The following is a 25,832-nucleotide window of genomic DNA, read 5'->3' as shown; positions in this document are numbered from 1 at the left end:
ACCGTTCACAAGCTGACAGGTCCATAAGGGGAAATTGGGGTGGGTTAGGACTCATCTCTCAGCGCTGAGATTATCCAGATCTGCAATGTGCAAATGGACTTTACCGGGAAAGAACAAAGGACGGGGGGGGGGGGGGAGATCCCATGTAAACCACAGAACCTGGGGAGAGGAAAGGACTGTGGAAAGGCACATCTTCCCTTTGGCAGAGGGAAAGAAAGGGGGGGCCGATGCAGTTTCTAAAGCCCCTGGGCGGGTGGAAGAAGTCCTCTTATTTCTCTGAATTAGCTTAGTCGCGTTGCCTTCTTACCTGGAGCTCACATTTGAGAAGGCAGTCGGGACCTAGTGCATTTGATCCTGGGCTCTCAGGAAGAAGAGCTGTCTTTTTAAACCCTGCTTTTCACTCCCCGAAGGCGTCCCAAAGTGGTTTACAAACGCCTTTCCCTTCCTCTCCCCACCACAGACACCCTGTGAGGCAGGTGGGGCTCAGAGAGATCTAAGAGAACTGCTCTAAGGGGACTTTGACTAGCCCAGCGTCACCCAAGGTGGCAGCACGTGGAGGAGCGGGGAATCAAATCCGGTTCTCCAGATTAGTTTGCTGCTCTTAACCCCAACTACGCGAGCAAACAAGTTCTGAACCAAGGTATCTTCCCAGCTGGGCGAAGCCTTAAGTGCTAGGCCTCCGCTAATGAATCCCCAAATTCTGTCTCACACCTGTACCACTGAGGCACAGCTCAGGCACGCATGGAAACGAGGTGGCAGCATGAGTAGGATAGCTTCAGACTGCCGGCGGATGATCGCCCTTTAGAACGTTTTTCACACCCAAAACCACCCCAACACGAACATAGCAGCCCAATAGCCTGGCATTGACCCAAACTCATCAGCACTTAGACGAGTGGTTCCTTTTTCCCCTCAGGGTTTCTCAGTTCAGTTCTGCCTCTTGTCCCACCATGACGATCTCGCTCTTCTCCCCTGCTCCAGATAGACGAGCGCTCTGTCTCGATCTACCCTGCAAGGCTGTTGTGTAGATGGTGACCCCCCCCCCCCCCCCCCGGCCAAGCTGCTTGCCCTGCTGCTACCCCGGTGAAAGGGTCTTCCGACCCCCAGGTTGAGAACCACTGACTTAGATGCTCTGCCGGATGGGCCCCCCCTAGGAAGATGGGGGGCTCTACGCAGAGGAAGGCTGTGGCAAGCCACCGCGGTTCATTTCTGGCCTTGGAGAGCCCCCGTGAGTCTGCCACAATGGAATGGCACACAATGAAAAAAATCCCAAATGTTTTCGCTTCTCTTGCGCAACGAGATGGTGCCAATGGAGGGGGAGCGTCTTCCCTCTTTCCCACCCTCCGCCCGGCCACAAGCGCCTGCCCAGGTTCCGAGCCTCCACAGGTGCCACAGAAGAGCTTCCATTTATTTCAATTCATGAAGAGTTATTTGTTTCCGTTTCCGATGCATACCGGAGAGGTGTGTCGGGCTGCGTGGGACGGGTAGGGGTGGAAACGAGCCGAGAGAAGGAGGGAGGGAGGGTCGTACACGGCCGAGTTCAACTCTCCCGAACCCCTGACCGAGGACACAATAATTCTGCAAAAGTGGGGGGGGGGGAGGGCCTGTCGTGGGAAAGATTCCCTAAACATGATTGATCGCTCGGGGAGGGGGGCGGGGAAGTAGCGTACGCCACCCACTTTGGAGACGATTGCCGGGGACGGAGGGATGCAGCAGATTGTCCCGGTGCTGATGAGTGAGTGCCCCCCTCCCCAAAACGTAAAAACAGGAACGGACAATCACTTACGGCAGCACCACACACGCATACACGCACGCACGCACACACACACGCACGCACAGAGGTTTCGGCCCTCCTCTCCCCAGCATTTTCCCAACCAGTCCAAGGGGCTCTTTTCTACTCCTGCTAGCTGCCCACCCCACCCCGCAAACCCTGCGCATGTAGGGGACGAAAGTCCGGGGGTGGCGGTGAGGGGAGAGAAAAAGAGTTAAAAGTTTAGTTTGTAAATCCATGGGGTCCCTCCCGGGAGGCCCTCGGGACGTAACGTGAACGGCGGCCAAGAGCGGATCAGGTACGGAAAAGCGAGCTCGCCGACTGGGTCTCAGCGCTGCCGAACAGGGTCCCGGGACGATGGGCCCTTGCGCCCCAGTCCAACCTATGCGCACGAGGGGCAGGAAAGGGTCTCCGTCGATACCCACAAGTCCGGGGCGTCGCCGCTGCGCTCCTCCAAAGGAATCCAGGGTCCAGGATGCTCGAGTCCGCAGACGTGTGTGGGAAGAGGGGGTGCCGCCTCCACCAGCCTCCAGCCCTGGCGCTCCTGCCCCTGTTCTCCAGCCCCGGGAAAGCTCCCTTGGATGGCTTTGAGAATTCTCGGACGGCTTCCGGGTTCTTCCTCTGCAGGGGGCTGTGCCGACCTTTTCGTGGCTTCCCCCCGAAGGCATGACGCTCCGAACAGGGTCCCATGTCCCATGCGTTGCGGGAGGGTGGCGGATTCTCCTGAAGGACCAACTGGAAGGGTGCTGAAGGCGGGTCCCCGGGCAGGCCTGGCCGGCTCCTTGCTTCGGATCCAGTTTTGGTCTCCGGCCCGGTTAGTGGTTTTCCTCCTGGCCCCAAGTCCGGGGGAGACGGCCCGGAGCGTCCCCTCTGTCTCGGCCAGGCCTTGTAGAGTGAGGGGGCCTGGCTGATTTGGCCCTATTTCTGCCTTTCAAGGCGGGGGACAGGAAAAGGCAGAGGAGGGCTGGTCCCAGCTAAGATGGGGAAACGGACGGGGTGGTGGAGGGGAAGGAACACATTTGGCAAAGGAAGAAGTCTTGGGGCGGGGGGAGAATTATCTTTTAAAGATCAGAGTGAATGGATGCCCAAGGGCCTAGAGGTAGGGGGTTGGCTTTTTCCCTTTTTGACTCCTTTGCAGGGATGGGAGAGAGACGTGGGTGCCACAGCATGCCAGGAGAGGCCCCTGTTTTAGCAAGGCCTCAGGGCCTGTAGTGTGACAACTGGGGAGGGGTCAACAAGAGAGAGAGGGAGGGGGGGAGAGAGGGAGGGAGGGATAAGGCCTCCTCTGCCCCATGCTGCCATTTCTAAATCTCCCCCCGCCCCAACCTCCCGTAGGGTTGTCAAGAGTTCCCTCTTGCTACTCCTGGAACGGCAGCGAAAACGGACCCTCCTGACTACCCTAAAGGCGGAAGTGGTAGGGGGACCGAGGGTCCCACGCCACCTGGCCTCCGCTGAGACGAAAGGGGAAACGTCTGCTCAGCCCCTGAAACAAGGGGGGGGGGAGGTGGAAGAGCTCGAAATAAAAAGTCCCGTCTCTCTCCTTCCTTTCCCGCAACCCCACCCTGGCTGCCCCCAATCAGCCGTGAATCTGCGTGTGTGGTATTTTGGGGGAGGGGAGGGCACCATCACGGTCTGGAAATACAACTGGGCGGAGGGTGGGGGAGGGGAGAGGTTCGCCACGAGACAAAGACCCCACTGATTATAGCAAGAAGGGGTTGGTGCTCCCCACGGCGGAGGCCGAGGTGCTGCTGGGGACCATGCCAGCGGGAGGCATGGCGGGAGGGGGCAGCCCCATGGCGGGGAGGCCCATGGGCGGAACGGCCCCCAAGGGCTGTACCCCCACCATCGGGGAAACCGAGGCTAAGGGCATCCCGGGGGCCATGGGGGACACGGAGACCATGGGGGCCGTGGCGGGGAAAGCTGGGGGCGCCGGCTGGGACAGAGGGAGGACCGGACTGACACGCAGCTGGTTCAGCGAAAGGGGGGTGGCGGCCGTCGCCTGGAAGGGGTTGGTGGCGGAGGCGGCTGGGGTGGGAGCGGAGGCAGAACCTGCGGCAGGAGGAGAGAGAGAGAGAATTAATTCGGAAGCAAGGATTGCTCCCCCGTCCACCCGGCCATAGCACAATGAACTACCACCCCCCTGAGATTACGGAAGAAGAAGCGTTGGTTCTGATATACTGCTTTTTGTCTACCCGAAGGAGTCTCAAAGTGGCTTCCAAGCGCCTTCCCTTTCCTCTCCCCACAATAGATGAGGGAGGGGTGAGGGAGGTGAGGCTGAGAGAGCCCTGATATTCCTGCTCAGTCAGAACAGCTTCAACAGTGCCGTGGCAAGCCCAAGGTCACCCAGCTGGCTGCATGCAGGGGAGCAGCGAATCAAACCTGGCTCGCCAGATTAGAAGTCTGCACTCCTAAATACGACACCAAGCTGGCTGTCTTTTAGCCCTGCTAAAGTCTGCGGCGAAGTGTGCGGAGAGAGGACCAGAGGCCTGCTCCCAGCCCCACCTCTCACCCGCAAAGAGGGCGGCAGGACCCGGCTCTGCCTCCCCAGCTCCCCCTTGCCCCATCCCCGAGCGCTCACCGGCGGGCAGGAAGGGATTGGAGGCCTTTGCAGCACTGGAGAGCACGGGGGGCTTGCTGACCAACGAGTCCAAGTCGACCAGGGCGGCGTTGGGACCCAGGAAGGACTCTGGGGTCTTGCGTGTCGGCTTGGAGGCCTCGGCTAACGACCCGCCCATGGCCGTCATGTCGAAAGCGTTGGGGCTGTCGGTGCCGAGGCCGGCCCGGGAAACCGGCACCTCCCCAGCTAGGAGAGACAGCTCACCTGGGGACAGGGGAGAAACAGAAGACAAACACCGGGGAGGGAGGCAACGAAGGGGAGAAAAAAGGGAGGGAGAAGAATACTCAGAAAAACAGACAGCTGTGCCTGGGGGCAGGTGCATCCACGGGCAGCCACCAGAGGGCGGCTCTGCGTGTCGTGCGGAACCTCAAACGGCAAGCCCCCACCCCGAAATACATGCGGGAGCGTTATTTGCTCTTGGGGGGTGCTAGCTCCAAGCAGGGATAGGCCAGCGCAGCGGGTTGGGGGAGAAGCCCAAGAGGTCAAGGGGAAAGGGTGGAAAAGGGGCACCTGGGCAGGACGGGGATGAAGGTAGGCAGGCTGGCAGCGGGCATGCAAGGGCAATGGGAACCAGAGGCAAAAAAACAAAAATATGGCAGAGCCATGCAGGGAGCAGGGCTCACCTGTGCTGCTCCCCGATTTGGGCAGCGCAGGACGCAGGCTGTCGAAATCCGAGAATTCGTCCCCGTTGCCGGGGCTGCCGAACTGCTCGAAGCCTCCGCCGGCTGGAGGAGGGGAAGGAGAAGGGGAGGGGAGGGGGCAGCGGGATTAGCAGGGGGAAGGGGGAAGAGGCCTGTCCCCATGCCTTCCCAGCCTGACCCAATGACCCTACAACTACCTTCTCTGTCTTGGACCTTCCGGGTCGTGTCACTCAGAAACCCTAGCTCGGAAGCCTGCTTGCCACCGACACACACAGAGCCCGCCACCCAAAAGCTGGAGATCCGCGGTGCCCTCCTCTCCCCTTACCTGCAGTGCCGTTGCTGCTGGGTTTGGACGGGGAGCCGCCCCAGGGGTCTGAAAACGTGGATGCCGGAGCCCAGGGGTCGGGTGCGGGTTTCCCTTGGGGTGCTGGAGCTGGACCAGATGACCAGGGGTCTGAGGGTGGTGCTGTTGTGGCCCCGGTGGGACCCCCACCTGGAAGGAGACGAATATCAGAGCCTGCTTGGCGAGGACCGGGGGAGCCATCCCTCTCTCTGGGGACGGTCAGAGAGAAGCCTCAGTGGGACGGTCCTTAAGAGCCACATTTCACAAGAAGCCAGAGAAAGATTCTGTTGTAGAACCAGAGAATGGGGAGGAGCCATCCAGGCCATCTAGTCCAACTCAATGCCGGATCGGGGTGGGCAAATTGTGGCCCTCCAGCTGTCCGTGGACTGCCATTCCCATGAGCCCCTGAAAGTCCACGGACAGCTGGAGGGCCACAATTTGCCCACCCCTGGCCTACAGCATCCATGATCAGTGTGTGTCCAGCCGCTGCTTGAAGACCACCACTGAGTGGGAGCTCACCCCCTCCTCAGGCAGCCCCTTCCTCTGCTGAACCACTCTCATTACAAGCATTTTCTTCCCGACATCTAGCCGGTTGTTCTATATGTAGTCTCACTGGCAGTCTTCAAGCAAAGGTTGGAGACACACTTTTCTTGGATGCTTTAGGATGCTTAGGGCTGATCCTGCGTTGAGCAGGGGGTTGGACTAGATGGCCTGTATGGCCCCTTCCAACTCTATGGTTCTATGATTCTATGACAGTTTAAACCCATTACTGCAGGTCCTCTCTTCTGATGCCCACAGGAACCTTTCCCTGCCCTCCTTCAAATGACCACCTTTCCGATACTTCAAGAGAGCCATGCTGTCCTTTCTCCACCTCCTCTTCTCCAGGCTGAACATTCCCAAATACCTCATCCTTTCCTCACAGGGCTTGGCCCCTGTTTGTCCTCTTCCAATCCTTAACAACCATCACACAGTTGAATAATGACAGTCTTGCAAGCTTTGTATTTGAAACAGCAACGCTTTCCTGGATTTTTAGCACTTTAAAAATGGCCGTCAACCACGACGGGTATTTCGGGCAGCGGGGTTGTCCAGGAAAAGCCATACTATTCAACCCCAATGCTGAGCTTAATCCAAAGCCCAATTAAACTTTCCGCACAGCGTTTCCCCGGCCTCCCAGACGCCCCATGCTTACCTTCCGGCTTCCAGGGGTCAGCGCTTGCAGCGGAAGGGCCTCCCCACGGGTCGGAGGGGGCTGCAGGGGGCGCTGCAGAGGGTCCCCACGGGTCTCCTCCTGTAGAGGCTGCACTGGTAGCAGACGGTCCCCAAGGGTCAGTGGGAGGTGTGGGCACAACCGGGGCAGAGCCTCCCCAGGGGTCGGCGGGGGCAGGAGGGCCACCCCAGGGGTCTGCGGCGGGCGGCGGGGTGGTGAAGACGTCCGCGAGATCCATGAGCGACGACTGCAGGGGGTTGGAGGGGAAGGACAGACTGAAGAGGACAGAGGGAGAGAAACCCGCACCCTTCCCCTGAACGAGCCTGTCGGTGGAACACGTATAAAATTTTAACTGAGTTTATTCTTACTTGAGTTGCACCATTGGCCTTGGTCTTATTCTTCATTTCTTTGTGACACTTTTCTATTCCCCATGCATTATGGGAACACACAGTGACACGTAAAAGGGTCCCAGCTTTTGAGCTCCCGGGGACTTCATTCCTCGTGCCAGACAGAAGCCCACCTTTCCCTTCTTAACTCCATGGGCCAAAAAAAGCCATTTAAAATCTCCTTTTCACCCCTTTTCAGTTTGTTGCCTCTAGCCCGATAAAGAATTCCCGGGAACTCGATGACGTGTGCCCTGTCATGTATCATATGTTTGGTCCTAATAAAGATTTTACATGGATTTTGTCCTTTACATGTGGGCAACTCTCCCCCGCTTTGCATATCAGGGCCATTCAGTTGCCTTTGATCAACTGCTGTCTCCCCTGCATTAGGAACCACGGTTGCCGGCTGGCCCCGCCTCACCTCCTCCTTTGCAGGCACTGACTCCTTTTTGCTCTCCTCAATGGCCATCTGGAGCCGCAGGTCATCCCCGCGTCGGATCCGCTCCTCCTGCAAAGGATGGTGGGACGGACAGAGAGGTCAACCAAGGCAGCAAGGCGAATGTTTGTGGCTACTCACCTTCAGGAGGTATGCAGGTGGGCAGAGAAGAGAGGAGATTTTTTTTCAGGCACGGCAGTACCGAGGCTGTTGCTCTAGAGGACATTTCCTCATCTAAGCAGCCCTCTAGGTTCCCACTGAGCTTGTGCATAGTGAAAAACCCCTTTTACCTTTGGGAGAACACCACAAAGAGTCAAGAAGGCAGGAGGTCCTGAGCGTTGTGCCCCCAAACTGGGAGAGGCCCGGAGTCCCAAATCCACAGTACCCTAAAGAATGCGGGAGCTCAAGGGGAAATCATTATCCAGCTCCTACTGTGGGCATCCAGAGACCCCATGGGGCTCAATAGCCTAATTCAGGTCTTCCCATTCTAGCCCTGCCCTCCCATCAGGCCAATAAATTCTGCTTCCCTTGCTTCTCCCCAACCAGGCCACTAACTTTTCTATTCTTCAGCTCATTCTTACCATCCCTCAGATCCAAAGAAGCACAACCCACCCCGTTTCATGATCCAGGTTTCGGCCTCCCCCCTTTCCAATTTCACCCCCGCCTTCTGCCAGCGTCTCCCTCCTCCTTCGGCTTATTGCCCCTTCTTCAGAAGACACCTGAGAAACACCTCGGTCAGGCATTGGTTGCCACAGAAGCCCCACGGTTCGGAGTGAGGCTCAAGCCGCCCTGCCTCCAGGGCCTTCCTCGAGGGAAGACATCATGGGAAATCTCGAGTCTACCGTGGTGGACAATCAAAGAGGTCTAGAGTGAAAGGGAGACGACTGCAGCGTTGCAGGGATGCGTGGAGACACAGAGCACCGAGTTAGTGGAAAGTGTGAGTTGGGGGAGGGGCCTGTTTGGGATGGGGTTGGGGGGTAGTGGTTTAGTTGATTATTTCCGAGGCACGGTTTTCGGAGAAGGGAGGGGCACGTGGTGTGGTAATGCGTCTAACCTTGTCGTGCTCCTCTTTGCTCAAGCTAAGGGCTAGCTGGAGCTGTAGGTCTTCGTCGGCCACTGCCGGGGGCTGGGGGGGGAAGAAACACAAAATAAGAGGCATGGAATGGGGTTCGACACAGTGGAGGGAGGGAGGGAAGAACGGAGGGAGAAGGGAGGGAAGGAGACGACGGACAAGCTCTACCTGCTTGCTTTTGAACGTGTCGTTCTGGTTAACTACCTCCTGCTACCCGGTTTCCCACTGCTTCATTCTTAGCTGAATTTTCTGTCCTTGATGGGAAACCCTTCTCTCCCTCCCTCTCCCTGGGCACTATCCTAATGAAGGGAACTCCGAAGAACTCTCTTCACACAGACACAGGAACCGAAAGCAAGCCCATTTTAAGTAGGCAGGCTTTTTAAGGAGGAAGAGCTCTGACAGCCTCTGGACTTCCTGTGGGGCAGCCCGGTTCCCCTCCTGCAGCAATAACAAGGACAGCCTTGGGGACCTGGAAGGCTAACCGAATTAACCTTTTCTGTGGACTAGGCCCCTCAAAGACTCAGCTCGGAGGTGGGCGTGGCCTAGTTCTCAGCCCCGGCGTCCCAATAAGTTCCTGGGGAGGCTGAGGACAGGTTGCTTGGCCTAATTCTCCCCATGGGGCTGTTGTGAGGACACCCTGTAAGAACAGGATGCAAATGGGAACTCACCCAATGCCCATTGCCCCCTGCATGACAGACTCTCTCTGTGGCAGAGGAAACCCCAAGCTCCCCCCACTAGTCAGGGTTCAATCTCACAAATCCAGGACCGGGGGAGGGATACAAACTTTCTCCCTTGGACTTGAGGGAGAGGGATAACTGCCCCCCCCCCATTCCAATTAGGTACAGAGCTTCCCTTAATCGTTCACCCCACCCCCCACCCCCGCCCCAGATCTCGGTCACAGCCCCCCATTCCCCAATTAACAAACAGGTTAGGGTGACAGGAAGTGGGACAGGAACGGGCAAGGAAATAAAGAAGCCAAAATCAAATAGGGTGGGGGGGGAGTGGCAGAGTAAGCAAATATGATTGCCCCAATCACAGGGGCAACCGGAAAGGCGAGGAGGAGGCGGTGTAGCAGTCAGCATCGCAAGGCAGGCCGTGTGGGTCTCATGGGCTCTGGTGGAAGCGGAATGAAAGGTCGGGAGGGGGGCACCCATTGCCATAGCCTTAGTTGAAGTTAAGTGGATGAGGCCCTGATCCGTCCCTGAGGCATAGACGGTTATTTGCCTCCCCTTTATTAAGCAACAGGTAGGAGCATAATTTAAAAAAACAGAGCAAGGGGTCTAGCCCAAGCTCAAGGGCCCCAGGGCAGAGGGCCTGGCACGAGGCCCCAGCCTGATTCCTCCCGATGCAAAAGGCCGGCAGGCGAATCTGAGCAGAGCCTCAACCCCCCCGATTCCCGATTCCGCAGAAGCGCTTCTGCAAATGCCGGATTCCGATTAAAGCACAATACGTAACAGAGAAGACCGGGCAGAATCTTGGGGGGGAAGGGAGCCTGCGGCAGGCGATGGAAACATTCACGAGCCCCCCGCATCAGGCGGGATTTGGGGCGGGGGAAGTCAACGTAACGGGGCTCCGGCATGAAAATCTGGATGAAAAATCCCAACCCGAAAGCCGTTTCCTGTCGAGGGGGGGGGGGAGGTGCCAGCTCAGATGCTCCCGCGTTGCTCTCATCCCTCGTCCCCCGATTATCCCAAGCTCGGAGAGGGAAGGGGGCAAAGCCTCGACTCTTCTTTAAAAAAAACAACAACACCCAGGATGCACTGCAGGGCATGGCGGCCACTCAAGAGCCAGGCCTGCTGCCCAGCAGTCTCGGTCTCCCCAAGAGGGCCAATGAGGGGCTGGCGGCCAACAACTCACACAACGGGTTGGACCCTGGAGTTCCACTCTTTCAGAGCCTCTTGCGTCAGGCGAAGGCTCCTTGCGCTGGGGGGGAAAGAGCTGCTATTAGGGGGGGGCTGGGTCTGGGGGATCCAACCCAGGGTCTCCTTCAAGGAACGGCTAGACGTAAACATTCAAGCTCAGGGCTGGCACGCTCAAGGGGCTGTGTGCATGCGCGCGTACAACAGAGACAAGGTTTGCCCAACATTTGTTTTTGTTTTTTTGTCTAGCAGGCGCGGAAGCTGCGTCCTCGGTCACTGGCTAATACTTTAAAAACGGGGTCCTCTTGATATATATATTTTTTAAAAACTGAACAAGGACAGGTTCACTAGCGAACGGGAAAAAAAGCAGGTCGGGCGAGGAGACAAGAATCGTGTATAAAACCTGCGACACCGTCAATATCCCAAAATCCTCTCCAGGACAGGCATGGGACTCCGTAATTCCTCAACAAGCTAACAGGCAGGTCTCTGCACCTTCCCCACCAACCACGAGAGTTTGTAGGGAAGTGCTGGCGGGGGTCCCAACGCAATTATTTCGAGCGCAGGAAGAAGACTGACACAGGTGCCCTTTGAATCCTGGGAGGGATCAGAGCCCGGGAAAGCGACCGATCCGGATTACAGCTCCGGCCTGCTTCTTTCTGGGGTCGTAGGCAGAGGAGCAGACTCGGCAACAGGTTTACGGCCAAGGCGTTCCTCCAAACTGGGTATATGGACCATCCTAGTGTGGGGGAGAGGGAAGCTCGTTCTATGGGGAAGGGCACAATATTCACAAGGTGGGCTGCACAGATAACTAAGCGTAAGAATTTTAGGATACTGAGGGTGTGTAACAGGGCCGGCAACGTGCGATCACCTTTGGTGGAACCCGGAGGGTCAAGCAGCGAATGCCAGCTCCGAACGGAATTATACACTGATCGGCCTTTAACATAATGCGTTTCTTTCCAATTCATTAGTGAACTTCCTTTAGGCCTGTGGGTAGGTGTCCCGGGTCACACCTTTGGGACGCCGTGTCCTGCACAAGCTGACACACGGAGAAGGGTGCAGCCCTGCTTGTATACATCGGCCAGCTTTTATCGGCCTGCGAGAGAAGTTACCACCCGAAAAGGGTGGCGCCCTCAGAACCGACCCTACTGCCAGGTGCGCGGTGCCTGCTGGCTTCTGCATCCCTTTTTGGGGTTCGCCACAACCCGCTTTGCCTTCCTGCCCACCCAAGGAGCCTCCAGCGACAGATTTACCTTGGCGCTTACCTGCTCCGCTTCCTCCTTGCTCATGGCCAGGGCCAGCTGAAGCTGCAGCTCCTCCTCCCCGCTGCTCTGGGGCCAGGCCTGCTCTGCCTCCACTGGGGCATTCGCCAAGGATGAGGAAGCCGAAGAAGCTGAGGGATGGAAGGGGGAGGGAAGAGGGAAAGGGTCAGGGGGCCGAGACCGTCTCCGGAAGCGCGCAGGCTAGGGATGAGCAGACGAGCGAGAAAAGTCGCCTCTCTGCAGCATTTGAGGGCAGGCGAACAATTTCGCGGCCGTGGAACGAGGATCTGGGGAAGCTGCCCCCTTAGACAGCTGATTCCTCACAGAACTACTCCAAATCCACCCCCCCCCCAAAAAAAATATCTAGAAGAGAACTGCTGGATCAGATCGGGGTGCGCCTAGTCCAGCATACCATGATCAACCGTGTCCTCTGGAGATCCAACAAGAACCAGTTGGTTTTCATACCCCGCTTTTCACTGTCGAAAAGCGCCTCAAAGCGGCTGACAATCGCCTTCCCTTCCTCTCCTAACAACAGGTAGGTAACGATGAGGACACTCTGTCAGAACTGCTCTATGAGATCAGCTCTATCAAGGCTGTGACTTTCCCAAGGTCCCCCAGCTGCCTGCATGTGGAAGAGGAATGGGGAAGCAAACCTGGCTTGTCAGATTAGAAGCCAACGCTCTTAACCGCCACGAGAAGCTGGCCTGGCCTTCCCTTGGTGTTGCTTCCTGACGCTGGCCTCCCCAGCTTGGCTGCCTCTGAACACAGGGGTTTCCCTTGAGTCTCTATGCCTAGCAGCCACGGGTAGACCTGGCCTCCATGAACCTTTGAAAGCCCTATGCCAGTGGTTGCCGCCTGCGAAGCCCACATTTTAATCACTCATCGTGTAAAAAAGTATTTCCATTTGTCCACAAAGAATGTTGCCAGGGAAAGACGGCTGGGGGCGGCTCAGGAACAACGCGGCAGGTTTTAACTGCACCCTTGGCTTGCGACATAACCCGTCTCGGAGAACTCTGTGGCGGGGAGGCAGTGTTCGAAGGGCCCCAAATGAAGTGAAATTGGGTGGGCACCGGCGGTTGGCCCGGCTCACAAAGGAAAACGAGAGCGCCCCCGTTTTGGCCGCCTGGGAAGGGAGAAGGCTCGCAGCAGGGGATCCGGCACACGGTTCTCCAAACCTTGGCAGGGCCGGAGGGCGGACAAAGGGAACGAGGACAGCGTGGCCACCAGCACCATGACCTGAATAGCCGCCTCCTCCCCCTGCCCCCACCCTAGACAGCCTGGCACCACCTGTCACCCCTCATTAGCACAGGGACGCCTGCAGCGGCACAAACAGCGTCATGGGGTGGCGGTGGTGGGAAGCCAGCCGTTGAGGAGAGGGGAAGGAATCTGAGGAATGCCCTCTCTGGCCATTTTCAGGGTCCCCTCAGGATTTTTTTTCATCAAAAGAGGGAGCCCAGAAAGGCTGAAAAAAGTGGCGATCAAAACATTAACACAGGGATAGTCAAACTGCGGCCCTCCAGATGTCCATGGACTACAATTCCCATGAGCCCCTGCCAGCTTTCGCTGGCAGGGGGTCATGGGAATTGTAGTCCATGGACATCTGGAGGGCCGCAGTTTGACTACAACTGCCCTAAAAGGTTAGTTTTATTGATATCCCCACTACCCACAGAGAGAGATTCTCTAATAATTCCTCCACCTCAGGGAACCCCCACAACCCTCCTGGTGTGACTCAGCACAAAATCGTACTTATTTGGACCAGATTTTGCGACAAGACGGGAGAATCGGTGCCTTTAAGGTGGGCTATTGAGAGAATGAACAGTTATTTGGACTGAGGACAAGGATTTTTGCAGCGTTTGCGCTCTCCTTCGGCGAATGACGCCGATCCGCGAAAACACGCAGAGAATGTTCTAGAACAGTGCTGGGATCTCCCCCACGGTGTCCCTTGAACCCCCCCTCCCCACATTTCCCCGGGATTATAACGAAACGAGAGCTCAAATGGCTCCTGATGTAATTTGTGCGTTCGACATTGAAGTCCAGTTTGTACTGGGGTCTCGTTCTTCCGGAAGCTTCCACAGAGCCCTGCAGAACAATCGGATGAGCCGGGGCGAGAAGGGGGCGGAGTTAACAGGCCCAAGGCCAGTAAGGAAATGCTCCTCAGTTATCTCCAAGCCAACCTGAAAGCCAGGAGACTTTCCGGTTGCCTGGCAACTGCCTAGCAACCCCAGAGTGCTCCGGGCCCATCAAAATGGCTGGCTGGAAGGCAACACAGTGATTGGAACTGGCAGGAGATGGAGAAGGGGCAGTGCCATGTGTTTAGCTCCTCTCGCTCTTTTTTTCTCGTGAGAGGGAAGGAATGCAGTGGCTCCAGAGGAGGGGGAGAGCTGGGTGCCGACTATTTAGGGGCTCCTCAGCTGGGTACTTAACCCGAGATCCACCTGCCACGATAAGGCCCTTTTGGAAACCGGCATGGCTATTCTCTGGCTTTCAGCCTGGGATGTGCGGCAGTTATGACTTAAGTACTAAAGAAAAGAAAGGCTGGGTCCTCCACAGGACCAGAGAGGCAGAGCTGGGTCCTCCACAAGACCAGAGAGGTGCACTTTCTGTGCAGCAGCACTGGCCGAGTCTGGAAAGCTCACAGGAAGGCAAAGAGCCCCAAAGAGCAAGCTTAGTGTGGTGGTTAAGAGTAGCGGCTTCTGATCCGGCGAGCTGGGTTGGATTCCCCGCTCCTCCACGTGCAGCCAGCTGGGGGACCTTGGGCTCGTCACAGTCCTGATAGAGCTGTTCTCACAGAGCTGTCCAGTCAGAGCTCTCTCAGCCCCTCAGAAGGTGATTATGTTAAGGGTAGCTAAACAGTGGCTCTCCTGATGTCCATGGACTACGATTCCCATGAGCCCCTGCCAGCACTTGGCTTAAAAGGGAGCATTCACACCGTTTTCGGAATGCATTGTGCAGCACAGTGCTGGCAGGGGTTCATGGGAATTGTAGTCCCTGGCCGCTGGGAGACCCACCACTTGGCCACCCCTGGCCTACGGGGTCTAAAGTAATGCAGGTGGGGCAACCTATAGTCCTTTCAGCAGTTATGGAACTGGGGAGTGTTGGAAGTTCCCTTCGTGCCATTTTTTAACTGCTTCTCTAAGGTTTAACAAGTTCCTCATGTATTTTTTTAACAGGGCAACTCTGATAGAAAACGAAAGCAAACTCCCGCCCGCTTATCTCTCCTGGTGCTCTGCAAACAACAGAGGGTGGAATTTGATCTCGGGGTTATCAACCCAGTAAAGGGGCCCTGGTAGATCAAGGCGGCCTGCGGGTTGGCCTCCCAGCGTGGCAACCGGCCAAGTGCAAGCAGCATGCCCAGTTGTGTGGTGGGGAGAGGATGAGCCTCCTCGGGGCAGTGGCAGTTTAATCAGGGAGGCGCCCCTAGGCCCAATATTTGAGCAGGCTGGATTTCAGGGGAAAGGACACGGGGCTGAGCCAGCAAATTTCTTAATGTGGCAAATTCAGGGGAGGAAAGGCCCTTCCGTGAGCGGAGGGGGGGGGGGTCGTTTCCCCTCTGGACAAAAGTGATGGATCTCCATTTTTCAAGCATCTTGGCCAGGTCGGAACCTCCATCCACCCTCCCCACCCAAGCTGCAGATCAAAACTTTCTTGCACCATCCCCCTGTGCTCTCTAACCCAGGGATGGCCAAACGCCAGACATTAGAGACCAGGGATGATCAACCCCTTACGGGTGAAAAGAGCAGGGTGGGGATCTTTGTGAGTCACTGCTAGCTTCTTCTGAAGAAGAGTGTCTCACGAAATCCATCCTGCCACAAATTTTATTTAGGATGCACCTGGAATGCGGCTCTTTTCCACCACTGCTGCAGACAGACTAGCACAGCTACCCATCTTGGGCTACCTCCATGGAAGGCAGTACTGGGTGAGGAGGAATCCAGAACACCAGCCGTTCCCCACCGTTGGGTCGTACGGGCCTAGCTGGCACCAGCTGGTTCCAGTCCACCAGCACGGATGTGAGCACTCACCGGTGGCCGTCTGGGCCAGCTTCTCCTTGGTCTTGAGGGCGTGGGCCCGCTCCTCTTTGAGGCGCTCGTCGTCTTTCAGGAGAGCCACCAGTTGTTTGGCCTTCTCCCGCACGTTGACTCCCTGGTCCTTGCCGTCCCGGTCAACGTACTGGAAATCCTTGAGCGTCTGGATGGCGTAGATGTTCTCCTTGCACTGCTGTGCCACCCGCTCGGAGCCGGTCTTGATCAGGTACTCCATCAGAGTCATGGCCTGGAGGAGACAGACGGGGGGATAAAAACAAACCAGGATTATCTCCCATTCAGACTTCACATGTGCTCGTGGGGAGAATGATCAAGTGCATAATGGAAAGCCACAGGTTCTTTGAGTGGAGGCCTACTACGTGAATGCAGGCAAACCAGGATTCAGATTTCAGGAGGTGGGCGTAGGAGAGCAAACAAACAACACCCTCAGACTGTCTTCAAGGGCAGGCCCCTGCAACAGAGTGCTGCAGCAGTCCAGGAAAAATTACCGTAGCATTCTTAGGTCTACGGAAAGTGGTGGGATAGAAAATGAATGAATGAATGAATGAAAATAAATAGGTCAGGCAAGTCTAGGTCTGAAGCTAGTCCCTCATGATTAGATAGTGAGTTCTTTGGCACCATTCCCACCTATTTATTTTTCCAGACCAAAGGACTGAATCCAAGAAGACTCCCAAGCTCTTAACTAGAGATGGGAAAGCCCAAAGAAAGATCCAGTTCCCAACATCGCCCCCTCCCCAGGCCTTTTCTGATCCCTTCTGCCAGAGACCCTTTAAGCGCAGGCTTTCTCAGCCACAGGTTTGTGAAACCCTGGGGTTTCTTGAGGGTTTCCCTCCCTCTCCCCATAACAGACACCCTGTGAGGGAGGTGAGGCTGAGAGAGAGCTCTGGGGAAAAACTGCTCTCTGAGAACAGCTCAGGACTGTAACTAGCCCACGGTCATCCAGCCGGCTGCATGGGGAGGAGCGGGGAATCAAGCCCGGATTAGAATCCCCCACTCTAACTGTTCCACCACGCTGTCGCTCCATTGGGGCTCTCTTACAGTGGCTCTTTGCCTCGTGCTTCGGGTTCAGACGATAAGAGTCTGCCAGACCTTCACATAGCCACTCAGAGCTGGTGGCAATGGCTGGGGGACCACGCGTGGGTTACCTTGTAGACGTGGCGCCAGTTCTTGCCGTGGTCATTGAGACGCTTCCAGATCATGCTCATGATTTCTGAGAAGGCCACCACATTGTAGGTGAGATCGGCGATTTCGGACATGAGGGAGCTGGACGGGCCCCAGGGGTCGTTCGAGGTGGCCTCCCGCACCTTGATCTCCGCCTCTGAATAGTTGTGCACAATGTTCTTCATCTGGCGGCGCAAGGAGGAAGTCGACATGGTGGCGGCGGCTGGCGTGGTGTGGGGGGAGCACGCCCCACCACTCCTCGTCGATGGCTCTAAGATGGGACTGGGTGAAGCGGGCAAGGGGCTGGCCCCTGGGCCGAAGTCAAGAATCCCTTAAGACAGAAGTGTCCCCTGGGCCCAGATCTTTCCGGAAGGGGGAAGCCACAGCAGGTGTTCCTGTGCCACCCTAGTGCGCTGAACACTCCCCTGGAGGCAACCTGGGCATGGAAGGCATTCCGAAACGCACCTGGAAGACAAGGAGGGCAGTCTTAACCCACGGTCGAAAAAATCATCCCTTCACACAACACTGGATGAAGCTATGTTGGGTCCAAAGGCTCCCTTTTTTTAAATTCTGGGAACATCAGCACTCCCCCCCCCCCTCACCCCCCAAACCCCCTTGTTTCCAATGAGCTGCCATCCAGAATATACGGAGGGGAATATTAAAACGCTTACATCAGCAGCACCTCACAAAGAGCGGCTTTGTCGATGGGAAAACGTACTAATTTGATGAACAGGAGGCCACTAGAACGGCCGGGGCTTCTTTTTGGAAGCGGTTCATAGATAATGTACTAATGTCATTGATTGATCTTTTTCTCTGTTCTATCCGGTTTTCCCCCTCTATCATCCCCTTTTTTATTATTTAATAGAACAAATGCATACTTATATGAGCAGCTTTGTCCAAGACCAATCAAGTGAACCGAAAACGAGTTCCCTCACTGGGCTAATGACCTTGCCTTGTGCCAGAACGACTGAAAGGAAAACCATGCGGGATTCCACCTGAGAGACCAACGAAAGGTTTGGGTACAAGCTTGTGAGAGTCAAAGCTCCCCTGGTCAGACTCCCCAGCAAGGGAGCTTTGCCTCTCAAAAGCTGATAACCCCCAAACTCTTGTTGGCCTCCAAGTTGGTCCTAGATGCAAACCTAGTTTGCCTGTATTGGTTTGCAGGCTGGACCATCTCTGGATGCCAGAGCACTAAACGGAGAGCAGGCCGCCTTTGAGAGCCCCTTTCACACTTACATAACCATGAACAGCCGAAAGCAAGGAGCCCAGTTAGAGCTCTCAGGGAGACCTTAGTGCATGCTTTCTCAACCAGGGTTTTGTGATGGCCCTGGAAGGGTTTACCAACTGAGTGAGAGTTAATTAATTTTTTATATGCCTTTAAAATGTGTTAAATGTATGGTCATGCTGACGTGCCTCCCCCCACCCCAAATGGCCCATGATGGGCCTGGAGGGGGTGGGGAGGGGCCCCCGGGTAGGCGTGTACAGAGCTCTGCTTCTCAACCACGTTCTGCACGACCGTTGTCACTTCTGGCATTTCTGGAAGCCTTCAGGGGTTTCTTGACAGTAAGAAAATGAGAAAGGCTGCCTCAGGGTCTGAACCTGAGCAGGGAAGAATGCAGAGTCGAACACGCCCCCCACCCGCAGATTTTCAAGCATGGAAGAAGCGTCTGGGAGAGCAGAGCTGAAGGCATGCAAAGTCATGGTGTCTGTCTCAAACCCATCTTCTGTCTTCCGGAGCACTAGGCCCTGCCTGACCCCTCGACTTCCTTAAGTACGAAACAGGAAGGAAGCTGACATTTCTAAGGAATGAGTCACAGCAGCCAGTTCTGGGAAACTTCCTTCCTTCCACCCCTTTCCGGATTTCTCAATACTGCTTCTGACAGTAGGGTTTTCAGTGGAAGACCATGGAAATCACTGCAGAAGGTGTAACGAGGGTTGCACTTTTCTCCCCCAAAAGACTAACAGCAGAGTAAGCACCTGGGATTTAAACAGGATTTACTTCCTGGTCTGCACCCCTGCGATCCAGACGGGAGAAGCCAGCGCAGCAAATGGACCTCCCTGCACTGCTGAATCACAAATTTCCTTTTAGAACGACCTCATTCAACTCGCATTTAGCATCTTTTAAAAGGAAAAAGGGGGCTGCCAAGGAAAGCTTCCCTTCAAGTGCAAAATACATCCGTCCAGGTGAGAGAAGCAAGAACACGCAGTTGTAATTAATTCACCCAAGCGGCTTTTATTTTAATTCGTTAAAATAAAGCTCGGTCCCCATCAGCACTGTGACAGATGGGAGAAGAGGCAACATTAGCCTCAGATGAGGTCTGCCTATGACTGCAGCACAAGAAAAGCCTTGCTGGATCAGACCAAGGTCCATCCAGCCCAGAGTCCTATTTCCCAAGGCGGCCTTCCAGAGACCCTTCACACCCTGCAGAAGGCCTAAAAGCAACAGACAGATGGCGTCAAAGCTTCTTGCATTGATGCTCCCTTTCAACTGCGATTCAGAGCTACACCCTAAACCAGGCTGTCTCAGCCAGGTTTTCATGAAACCCTGGGGTTTCTTGACCGCCCTGGAAGGGTTTCCCGAATGGGTTAAATAATTATTTAGTATATATTTTTAAAATCTGTTAAAGATTTCTCAGGTGATACAATTACATATAGTCTTGTTGACCCGCCCCCCACAAATGGCCAGTGATGGGCCTGGAGGGGGTGGGAAGGGGCGGGGCCCCGGGTGGGCGTGTCCACAGCTCTGCTTCCCACCCATATTCTGCACAATTGCGTCACTTCTGGGTTTCCCAAGGGTAAGAAAGGTTGAGGAAGGCTGCTCTGAAGATGGATGTTCTACTGGGCCATCATTACTAAAAACCTTTGGTGGGCCTATCCCACCATGGGTTCTTCTTCTTTCCTTTCAAAAGCACAACGGAAGCGTCAAGGTAGGTGGTGAGGCTGAACTGGGAACAGCCTGCCTGACGCAACTGAGTTCATGACAAAGCCTCGAGGAACCTCCAGGATGGCTCTTTTGGTTGCTACACCACAGCACCATCTCAGTCTAAAGCAGCAGAACTGGTCCTTCCAGGAATACCTAGCTCTCCTTCCTTTGCCATTCCCACCAGCCAGTTTTCAAGGACAGCTAAGTTCAATAGAAGAAGAGCTGGTTCTTATATGCCGCTTTCCTGTACCCGAAAGATTCTCAAAAGCAGCTTACAATGGCCTTCCCTTTCCTCTCCCAACAACAGATGCCCTGTGAGGTGGGTGAGGCTGAGAGAGCCCTGAGATTACTGAAGAAAAAGAAGAATTGGATCTTATATGCAGCTTCTCTCTACCCGAAAGAGTCTCAAAGCAGCTTACAGTCGCCTTCCCTTCCTCTCCCCACAAGAGCCACCCTGTGAAGTGGGTGAGGCTGAGAGAGCCCTGATATCACTGCTCGGTCAGAACAGCTTTATCAGTGCTGTGTTGAGCCCAGGGTCTCCCAAGCTGGCTGCATGCTGTGGGAGTGTGGAATCAAGCCCGGCTCGCTAGATTAGAAGCTGCCGCTTTTAACCACTACACCAAAGAGAAAGGGGCTGTAAAAGCCTCCGGCCACAGGACCTGTTTTCACCCTGACTTTTATCTAATCAACTCCCAGTGGCTCCCCTCCTCTTGCACGTCCCCACGGCCTCAAGCGAGGAGCTGGGAAGAGGGCAAAAAGATTCCTTTCACAAAACCAAACCTAGCCTTCGAAACAGATCCTCCACCACACACACACACCCCGCCCTGCACAAAGTCTTAGATCTGAGCGGGCAACTCATAGCGCCTTACGCCATGCAAATGTTTGAGGCCGGTGAATGGCGGGAAAGAGCTTCTCTTGATTCAATGTTCCGGGACTTTAAAAAAAAATGTTGTGGATTCGAAGGGAAGCTAAATCCATTGCTCTGCCAAGGATGATGGAGCAAGGCCAGGCTCACCGAACGCCCCCTTCGAAGCAGGCGATGGGGATTCCGATCCAGTTAGGGCCACACTGGTCAAACTGACCGGCTGCAGCTGAGCCCCCCGCTTCGGTGGAGACCTTGGCTGGGTTTGGCTCCTGCCCACCCACTGCCTAGTCCGGGGTGACGCTCACGGAATCTGCTGGGGGAGAGCCACACCAAGGTTTTGGATTTGTAGCAGCAGGCTCCTGGAAAGGCGCTCCTGTAATAGTTGCTACGGAGCCAGGAACCCCCGTCTTCTGACTTTTGTAGAAGCACAGGCAGAACCTGGCACAGAATCGAGACACCATCCAAGTGAGGCCTCGCAAACGCAGCGTTTTTAAATGGGCTGGACCAGCTTGCAATAATCCCTTCATTCATATTAAGTAGCAAGTTCCCAGGGCTTGTGAATGGGGAAAGCAGGTGGAGCGCTTCCAAGAGGCTCAAGGGCTGGGATGCCCCTCGCCATCCTATTTCCCCTTGGCGTCACTGCCCGCCACTGGCCCAAATAGCTTCCCTTCCCTAGGCCGGCTTCCTCAACCAGGGTTTCATGAAACCCTGGGGTTTACTTGACAGCCCTGGAAGGGTTTCTCGAATGAGTGGTGGTTAATTCTAAAAATATCTATTTAATTTGTTAAACATTTGTCGGGTACTGTGACCATATATGGCCAAGTCAACCCGCCCCCCACCCCTATAGCTAATGTTGGGCCTGGAGGGGGTGGGAAGGGGCAGGGCCTCGGTGGGCGTGTCCACAGCTCTACTTCCCAGCCATGTTCTGCACTGATCGTGCTGCTTCGGGGGTTTCTGGAAGCCTGAAGAGAGTTTCAGGGGTTTCTCAAGAGTCAAAAAGTGGAGAAAGGCTGCCCTAGTGCCACACCGCTCATGGGAGAGAGACTTAGTTTCTTCTTGTGGCAGAATTGAATTGTGCTGATCGTGGCTACAGCAAAGGAAGCTCACACCAAGCACAGAACCCAACATTCTTGGGACTTTCGTCTTCCCTTTTGAAGCTCCTAGCCCTCACACCTGAAAGGGGAGAGGTGATTGGTCACAAATTAGTTAAGGTTGTTTATTTTTGCAACAAGTACAGTACCATCAACACGCACAGTGCTTTAGACAACGACAAATCCCTGCCAGTGGAGCATGCAACCTAGATCCCAAGACAAAGGGAGGCGGGAAGAGCTGGAACAATCTGCAAGCTGAGTCTCAGAAGGGACACGTGGACTTTCCGAGCGTCATGCCCTGCGGTCAAGCCTCCTTATCAATTGCAGTGGCAAAATCTGTCCTAAGGCGGGGTGGGGGCCACAGCTACACTGCTGGGTTTGTGTGCAAGGGCCCTAAATCAAATCCTGGCTCTGCTACAGAACTCACTGGGAAGCCTTAACCAAGTTGCCGCTCTGCCCATGTGGTTGAGCCACTGCTGGGCATGCCTTAAAGGAAGCCAGGCTGGAATTACATGATCACAAATACACTTGAGGAACACATTCCTCCAGGGCCAACTGGAAGTTGCTCCGCCGTTAGGTTTTTACCCTCTGTTATGTTCTAGGGACTGCTTTTCCTGCTCTCTAAGCAGCATCACCCAAAGCTGGAAGAGACCACAAAGGGCCATCTAGTCCAGCCTGCCGACCTTCTGAGGGACTTAATATCCACACACTCCTGACGCACACTCATCCACTCTCCTTTCAAAAACTTCCAACAGAGGAGACTCCACCACCCTCCGAGACAACCTATTCCATCTATGAACAGCCCCCACCATTTATCTAGCTCAGCATTTCTATTCGACGCACCTGGTGATGCAGCCAGATGGGAGCGTGTCCCAGGAAGGCCTGGGGTATCTTTTCCTGCAGAGGAGGCGCAAAGAGAATAGCAAGCTGCATTCTGGTGAAAAGGAGGATGCATGCATCAGAGGAGAGGCTGGTGAGTTTTCCAGCAACAATCATTCGAGAACGACCATTTAACACTTTAATGTGGTGTTTAAGCTACGGTTGATTCTTTCCAAGGGAGGATACAGTTAAGATGCACATGGCCGAGTTGCTTTCCCGCCTCGGATGCAAACAGCTATGATGACCACAGGAGAATAACACCGAAAGCAAGGAAGGTTAGGCAACAGCAGAGGGTATTGTAGGCTCACAAGCCCAAATGCCTCAAGTGGACTGCACGACACAAAATCTGGAAGTACGTCCAGGCTTCCAAGGACGCCCCTTCAAAAGCAGCAGGCTCTTTTGACAAATCCCAGGCTCCAACTTGTCACAGTGCCTAGAAATTTCATTGTGGCCCCTTGCATTAGAAAACACAATCATAAGAAATGCAAAACTCTGAAGACTGGAAAATGCCAAAAAACAGTTTCTGAAGGCCTGAGTTTTGGGGAGATCCACTAGAAGAGATGTGAGTCGTGACCTTTACTGTAAGACAGAAATGAGAACCGATTCCAGAGAGCCTCCAATCACAAGTTCTGCATTCAGCCCGTTCACCTGGCTTCTCAAGTCATGTTTTCCTCCCGCTAGTACGTGAAAATATTTCCCACCCCAAACCTGCTTGCTTTCATTCTACTTCACTAACTGAATTCCAGAGATTTCCCTCTTTGATTATACACAGTCTTTAGTTGTCAGAACAACCAACCACACTAGAATCAGGATTCTACATATAATATTATGCATGATGCAAGACAGACAGGTGGATTTCCCAATCACACAGAAACCCTGGCACGGCCCTTCAGAATTCAAATAATAAAAATGCTCAGCTTCTTCCTGTTCTCCACTACTCGAAAGTAGCATGTCAAGCAGCAACATTTTTGCACCCCTTTTCAGGATATGGGAAATGCATCGAATGGTATGAGGCATAAGTTTATTTGGACTAGGAATAAGCTATTGAAGAACTGAGGGATTTTTCTAGCAAAGATCTAAAAGGAGCAAATTTTGTGCAATCTTTCACTGTAATAAATTGCCTTGCTGGATCAAATAAAGAAATTCTACCTGGCATGCCATTCCAGGCATGCCTCCTGGAAACTGTCATGAAGAGAACCTTCTCCCATTTATTATTAACCGTGCTTATTTAATCAGAGATAGTTTCAGAGGTTCCTTTCCTAATAACTCTCTTGGCTAATAGCCTGGCAGACTCTTCCTCTACAAATCTGTCCACGGTAGATGTTACAGCCAAATCAAGAGGCAGCCGATTTACACCATGAAAATCTACTTCCTTTTCCTCGCTCCCCGCCGCCTGCCAAGCTATTTCACTGAATAATCAAACTGCTCTCTCCACACGTTTTAATCATCTCCCCCAGCCCCACCCAAAACCAAACACCAGCTATCAACTTGTAGGATGCAGTAAATCCACAGCTGTTAAGACTTCTATTTTAATCCAGAGCTACTGGAGGCCTGTCTCTGCCCCCCACTCCCCCCCCACCCCCCTGCCAGCTGGCACTGACAGAGCTTGCCTGGCAGGCCCAACCTCAGCCCTTGCTCCACGGCAGCCAGCCTCCCTCCCCCACTCCTGCAGGACACACTGGCTCCCTTATCTGATGTTTCGGAATCTGGCCCGGGAGGAGAAGTTGCAAAGTCTAACAAGCAGCAAAGAGAACCGACTGAGAGTCCAGGGGCACCTTTAAGGCCAGCCAAAGTGTTGGCCAAGGAATGAGCTTGTGTGTGAAGGCGCCCTTCCTCACAGGGAACTGAAGCACAGTCCTTAGGCACGGACCGATTGCACCCGTCCCAGGAAGGGAGCGTGCACACCGAAGCTCACCCCTGGAATAAAACTTGGCTGGCCTGCTGCAGACCAACACGGCGAGGAGGAAGCCTCTGTGCTGGCCCTTGGGAGCGCAGCCTCCCGTCCTCCCGCTCCCCCCCGGCCGCCACTCACCTCGCAGCAGGCTCCCCGTGATCGCCCCTCTCGCGGCCCGGCGGGTCAGGGCTTCTCGCCCCCAGCGCCCCTGCCGTCCCCGGGGTCCAGAGCCGGGCTGGGCACCGTCCCCCAGCCAGGGGGCATCGCCAGAGTCCCTCCTTCTGGGAAGGCCGGGAGGGGCGGCTGCAGGGCGGGGGGAAGGGCTGGGCTCCTCTACGGGCCGCGGCGGGGCGCCTGGGGGCTGGGTTCAAAGGTCACGCCGGCAGAGAGGTCAGGAGTCATGACCTGGGCGAGGCGGGGGTGAAAGGTCGCCGACCCCCGCTTCTGTTGGGCAGGCTGCCGGGAGGGGCCGCCAGAGGCGAGGGAAGCGCCTCTCCCACGCCCGGCTGGAGGCTCCTCGGCCCCTCGGAGGAGAAGGAGACGATCCTGCCCGCGGCTGGCGAGACGGCGAAGCCTGGGCCCACGGGGAGCCGCTCTGCCCCGCGGCGTCTCTATGGCTCCTCGGGAGGCTCCGGGCCCCCCTCGGACCTCGGGGCAGAAGCGGCAGCGACAGCGGCGCCGGGCGGTCCCTCCGCAAGGCGGAAGCGGAAGTCGAGGTCCCGCAATTTCCGGTCCCCCACCTCCTCTAGGGTTCACCGACTTCCGCCCGCACCGCCTCGATGACCGCAGTTTCCGGGACCATAGAGGTGAAGCGGGCCAGGGCGGATGTGAGCGGCGGGGCATGTCGGGAAACGGAAGCCACCGAGGAAGCCAGGAAATGACGGTCTTCACGTCCGGCTTTCAGTGGGCCGCCGCCATATGCGGTGTCGGCAAGTGAGGCCAGGTTGTATCTCGCACCGTCCACTCTTTTCTTTGCTTACGCAACCGAGAACGCCTGAAACGTTCGTCGGAGAGCTGCCGCATAGACAAAGGACCCCGAGCCTCTGGATACAAACTGAAAGCCGTTCAAATTAGCCCCAACATTATTCTGAGGGCACACAAGGGTCCTCGTCGCCGTCACAAAACCTTCAAAGCCTTTGTCGTTCGTGGAGGAATGTTTAATCGCGACCGGAAGTGCGTGCGAAAACCTCCGCTTTTCCCTTCCTCTATGAGGCTGTAGCTCTCTTTATTGGCACCCCAGCTGCCCACACTACAATTCCCATGAGCCCCATGCTGGGAGTGAAGGTGCTCATGGGAATCATAGTCCATGGACATCAGAAAGCCACAATTTGGCCACCCCTGCGAGAGCATAAAGTTCTGTATTAAAATTTGGGAGTAACATGAAATGCCCTCCT

At 55.3% G+C, this 25,832-nt stretch overlaps 1 protein-coding gene across 12 annotated transcripts; it reads right to left on the bottom strand.

Moving 5' to 3' along the window:
* Positions 1 to 1,387: 1,387 nt before the first annotated feature.
* EPN1 (epsin 1) lies at positions 1,388 to 25,162 on the bottom strand. Of its 12 annotated transcripts, none has more exons than XM_077315828.1 (12): positions 24,577 to 25,162; positions 16,771 to 17,251; positions 15,605 to 15,854; positions 11,577 to 11,716; positions 10,325 to 10,390; positions 8,450 to 8,521; positions 7,381 to 7,467; positions 6,559 to 6,823; positions 5,352 to 5,519; positions 5,009 to 5,110; positions 4,347 to 4,589; positions 1,388 to 3,817 (listed from the first exon to the last, which is right to left on the bottom strand). In XM_077315828.1, the coding sequence occupies exons 2-12, from the start codon at positions 16,996 to 16,998 to the stop codon at positions 3,468 to 3,470; spliced, it is 1,971 nt and encodes a 656-aa protein (XP_077171943.1). In that variant the 5' UTR covers positions 16,999 to 17,251; positions 24,577 to 25,162; the 3' UTR covers positions 1,388 to 3,467. The 12 variants fall into 12 exon arrangements, with proteins under 12 accessions (XP_077171943.1, XP_077171944.1, XP_077171950.1 ...); XM_077315829.1 differs by having other exon boundaries at positions 11,589 to 11,716; positions 24,577 to 25,161; XM_077315835.1 differs by lacking the exon at positions 5,009 to 5,110.
* Positions 25,163 to 25,832: the final 670 nt, after the last annotated feature.

The sequence above is a fragment of the Paroedura picta genome, chromosome 16 (assembly GCF_049243985.1).
Source record: "Paroedura picta isolate Pp20150507F chromosome 16, Ppicta_v3.0, whole genome shotgun sequence".
Lineage (NCBI taxonomy): Eukaryota > Metazoa > Chordata > Lepidosauria > Squamata > Gekkonidae > Paroedura > Paroedura picta.
Note: the sequence above shows the minus strand (reverse complement) of the source record. Positions and strands in the feature narration are given on the sequence as shown.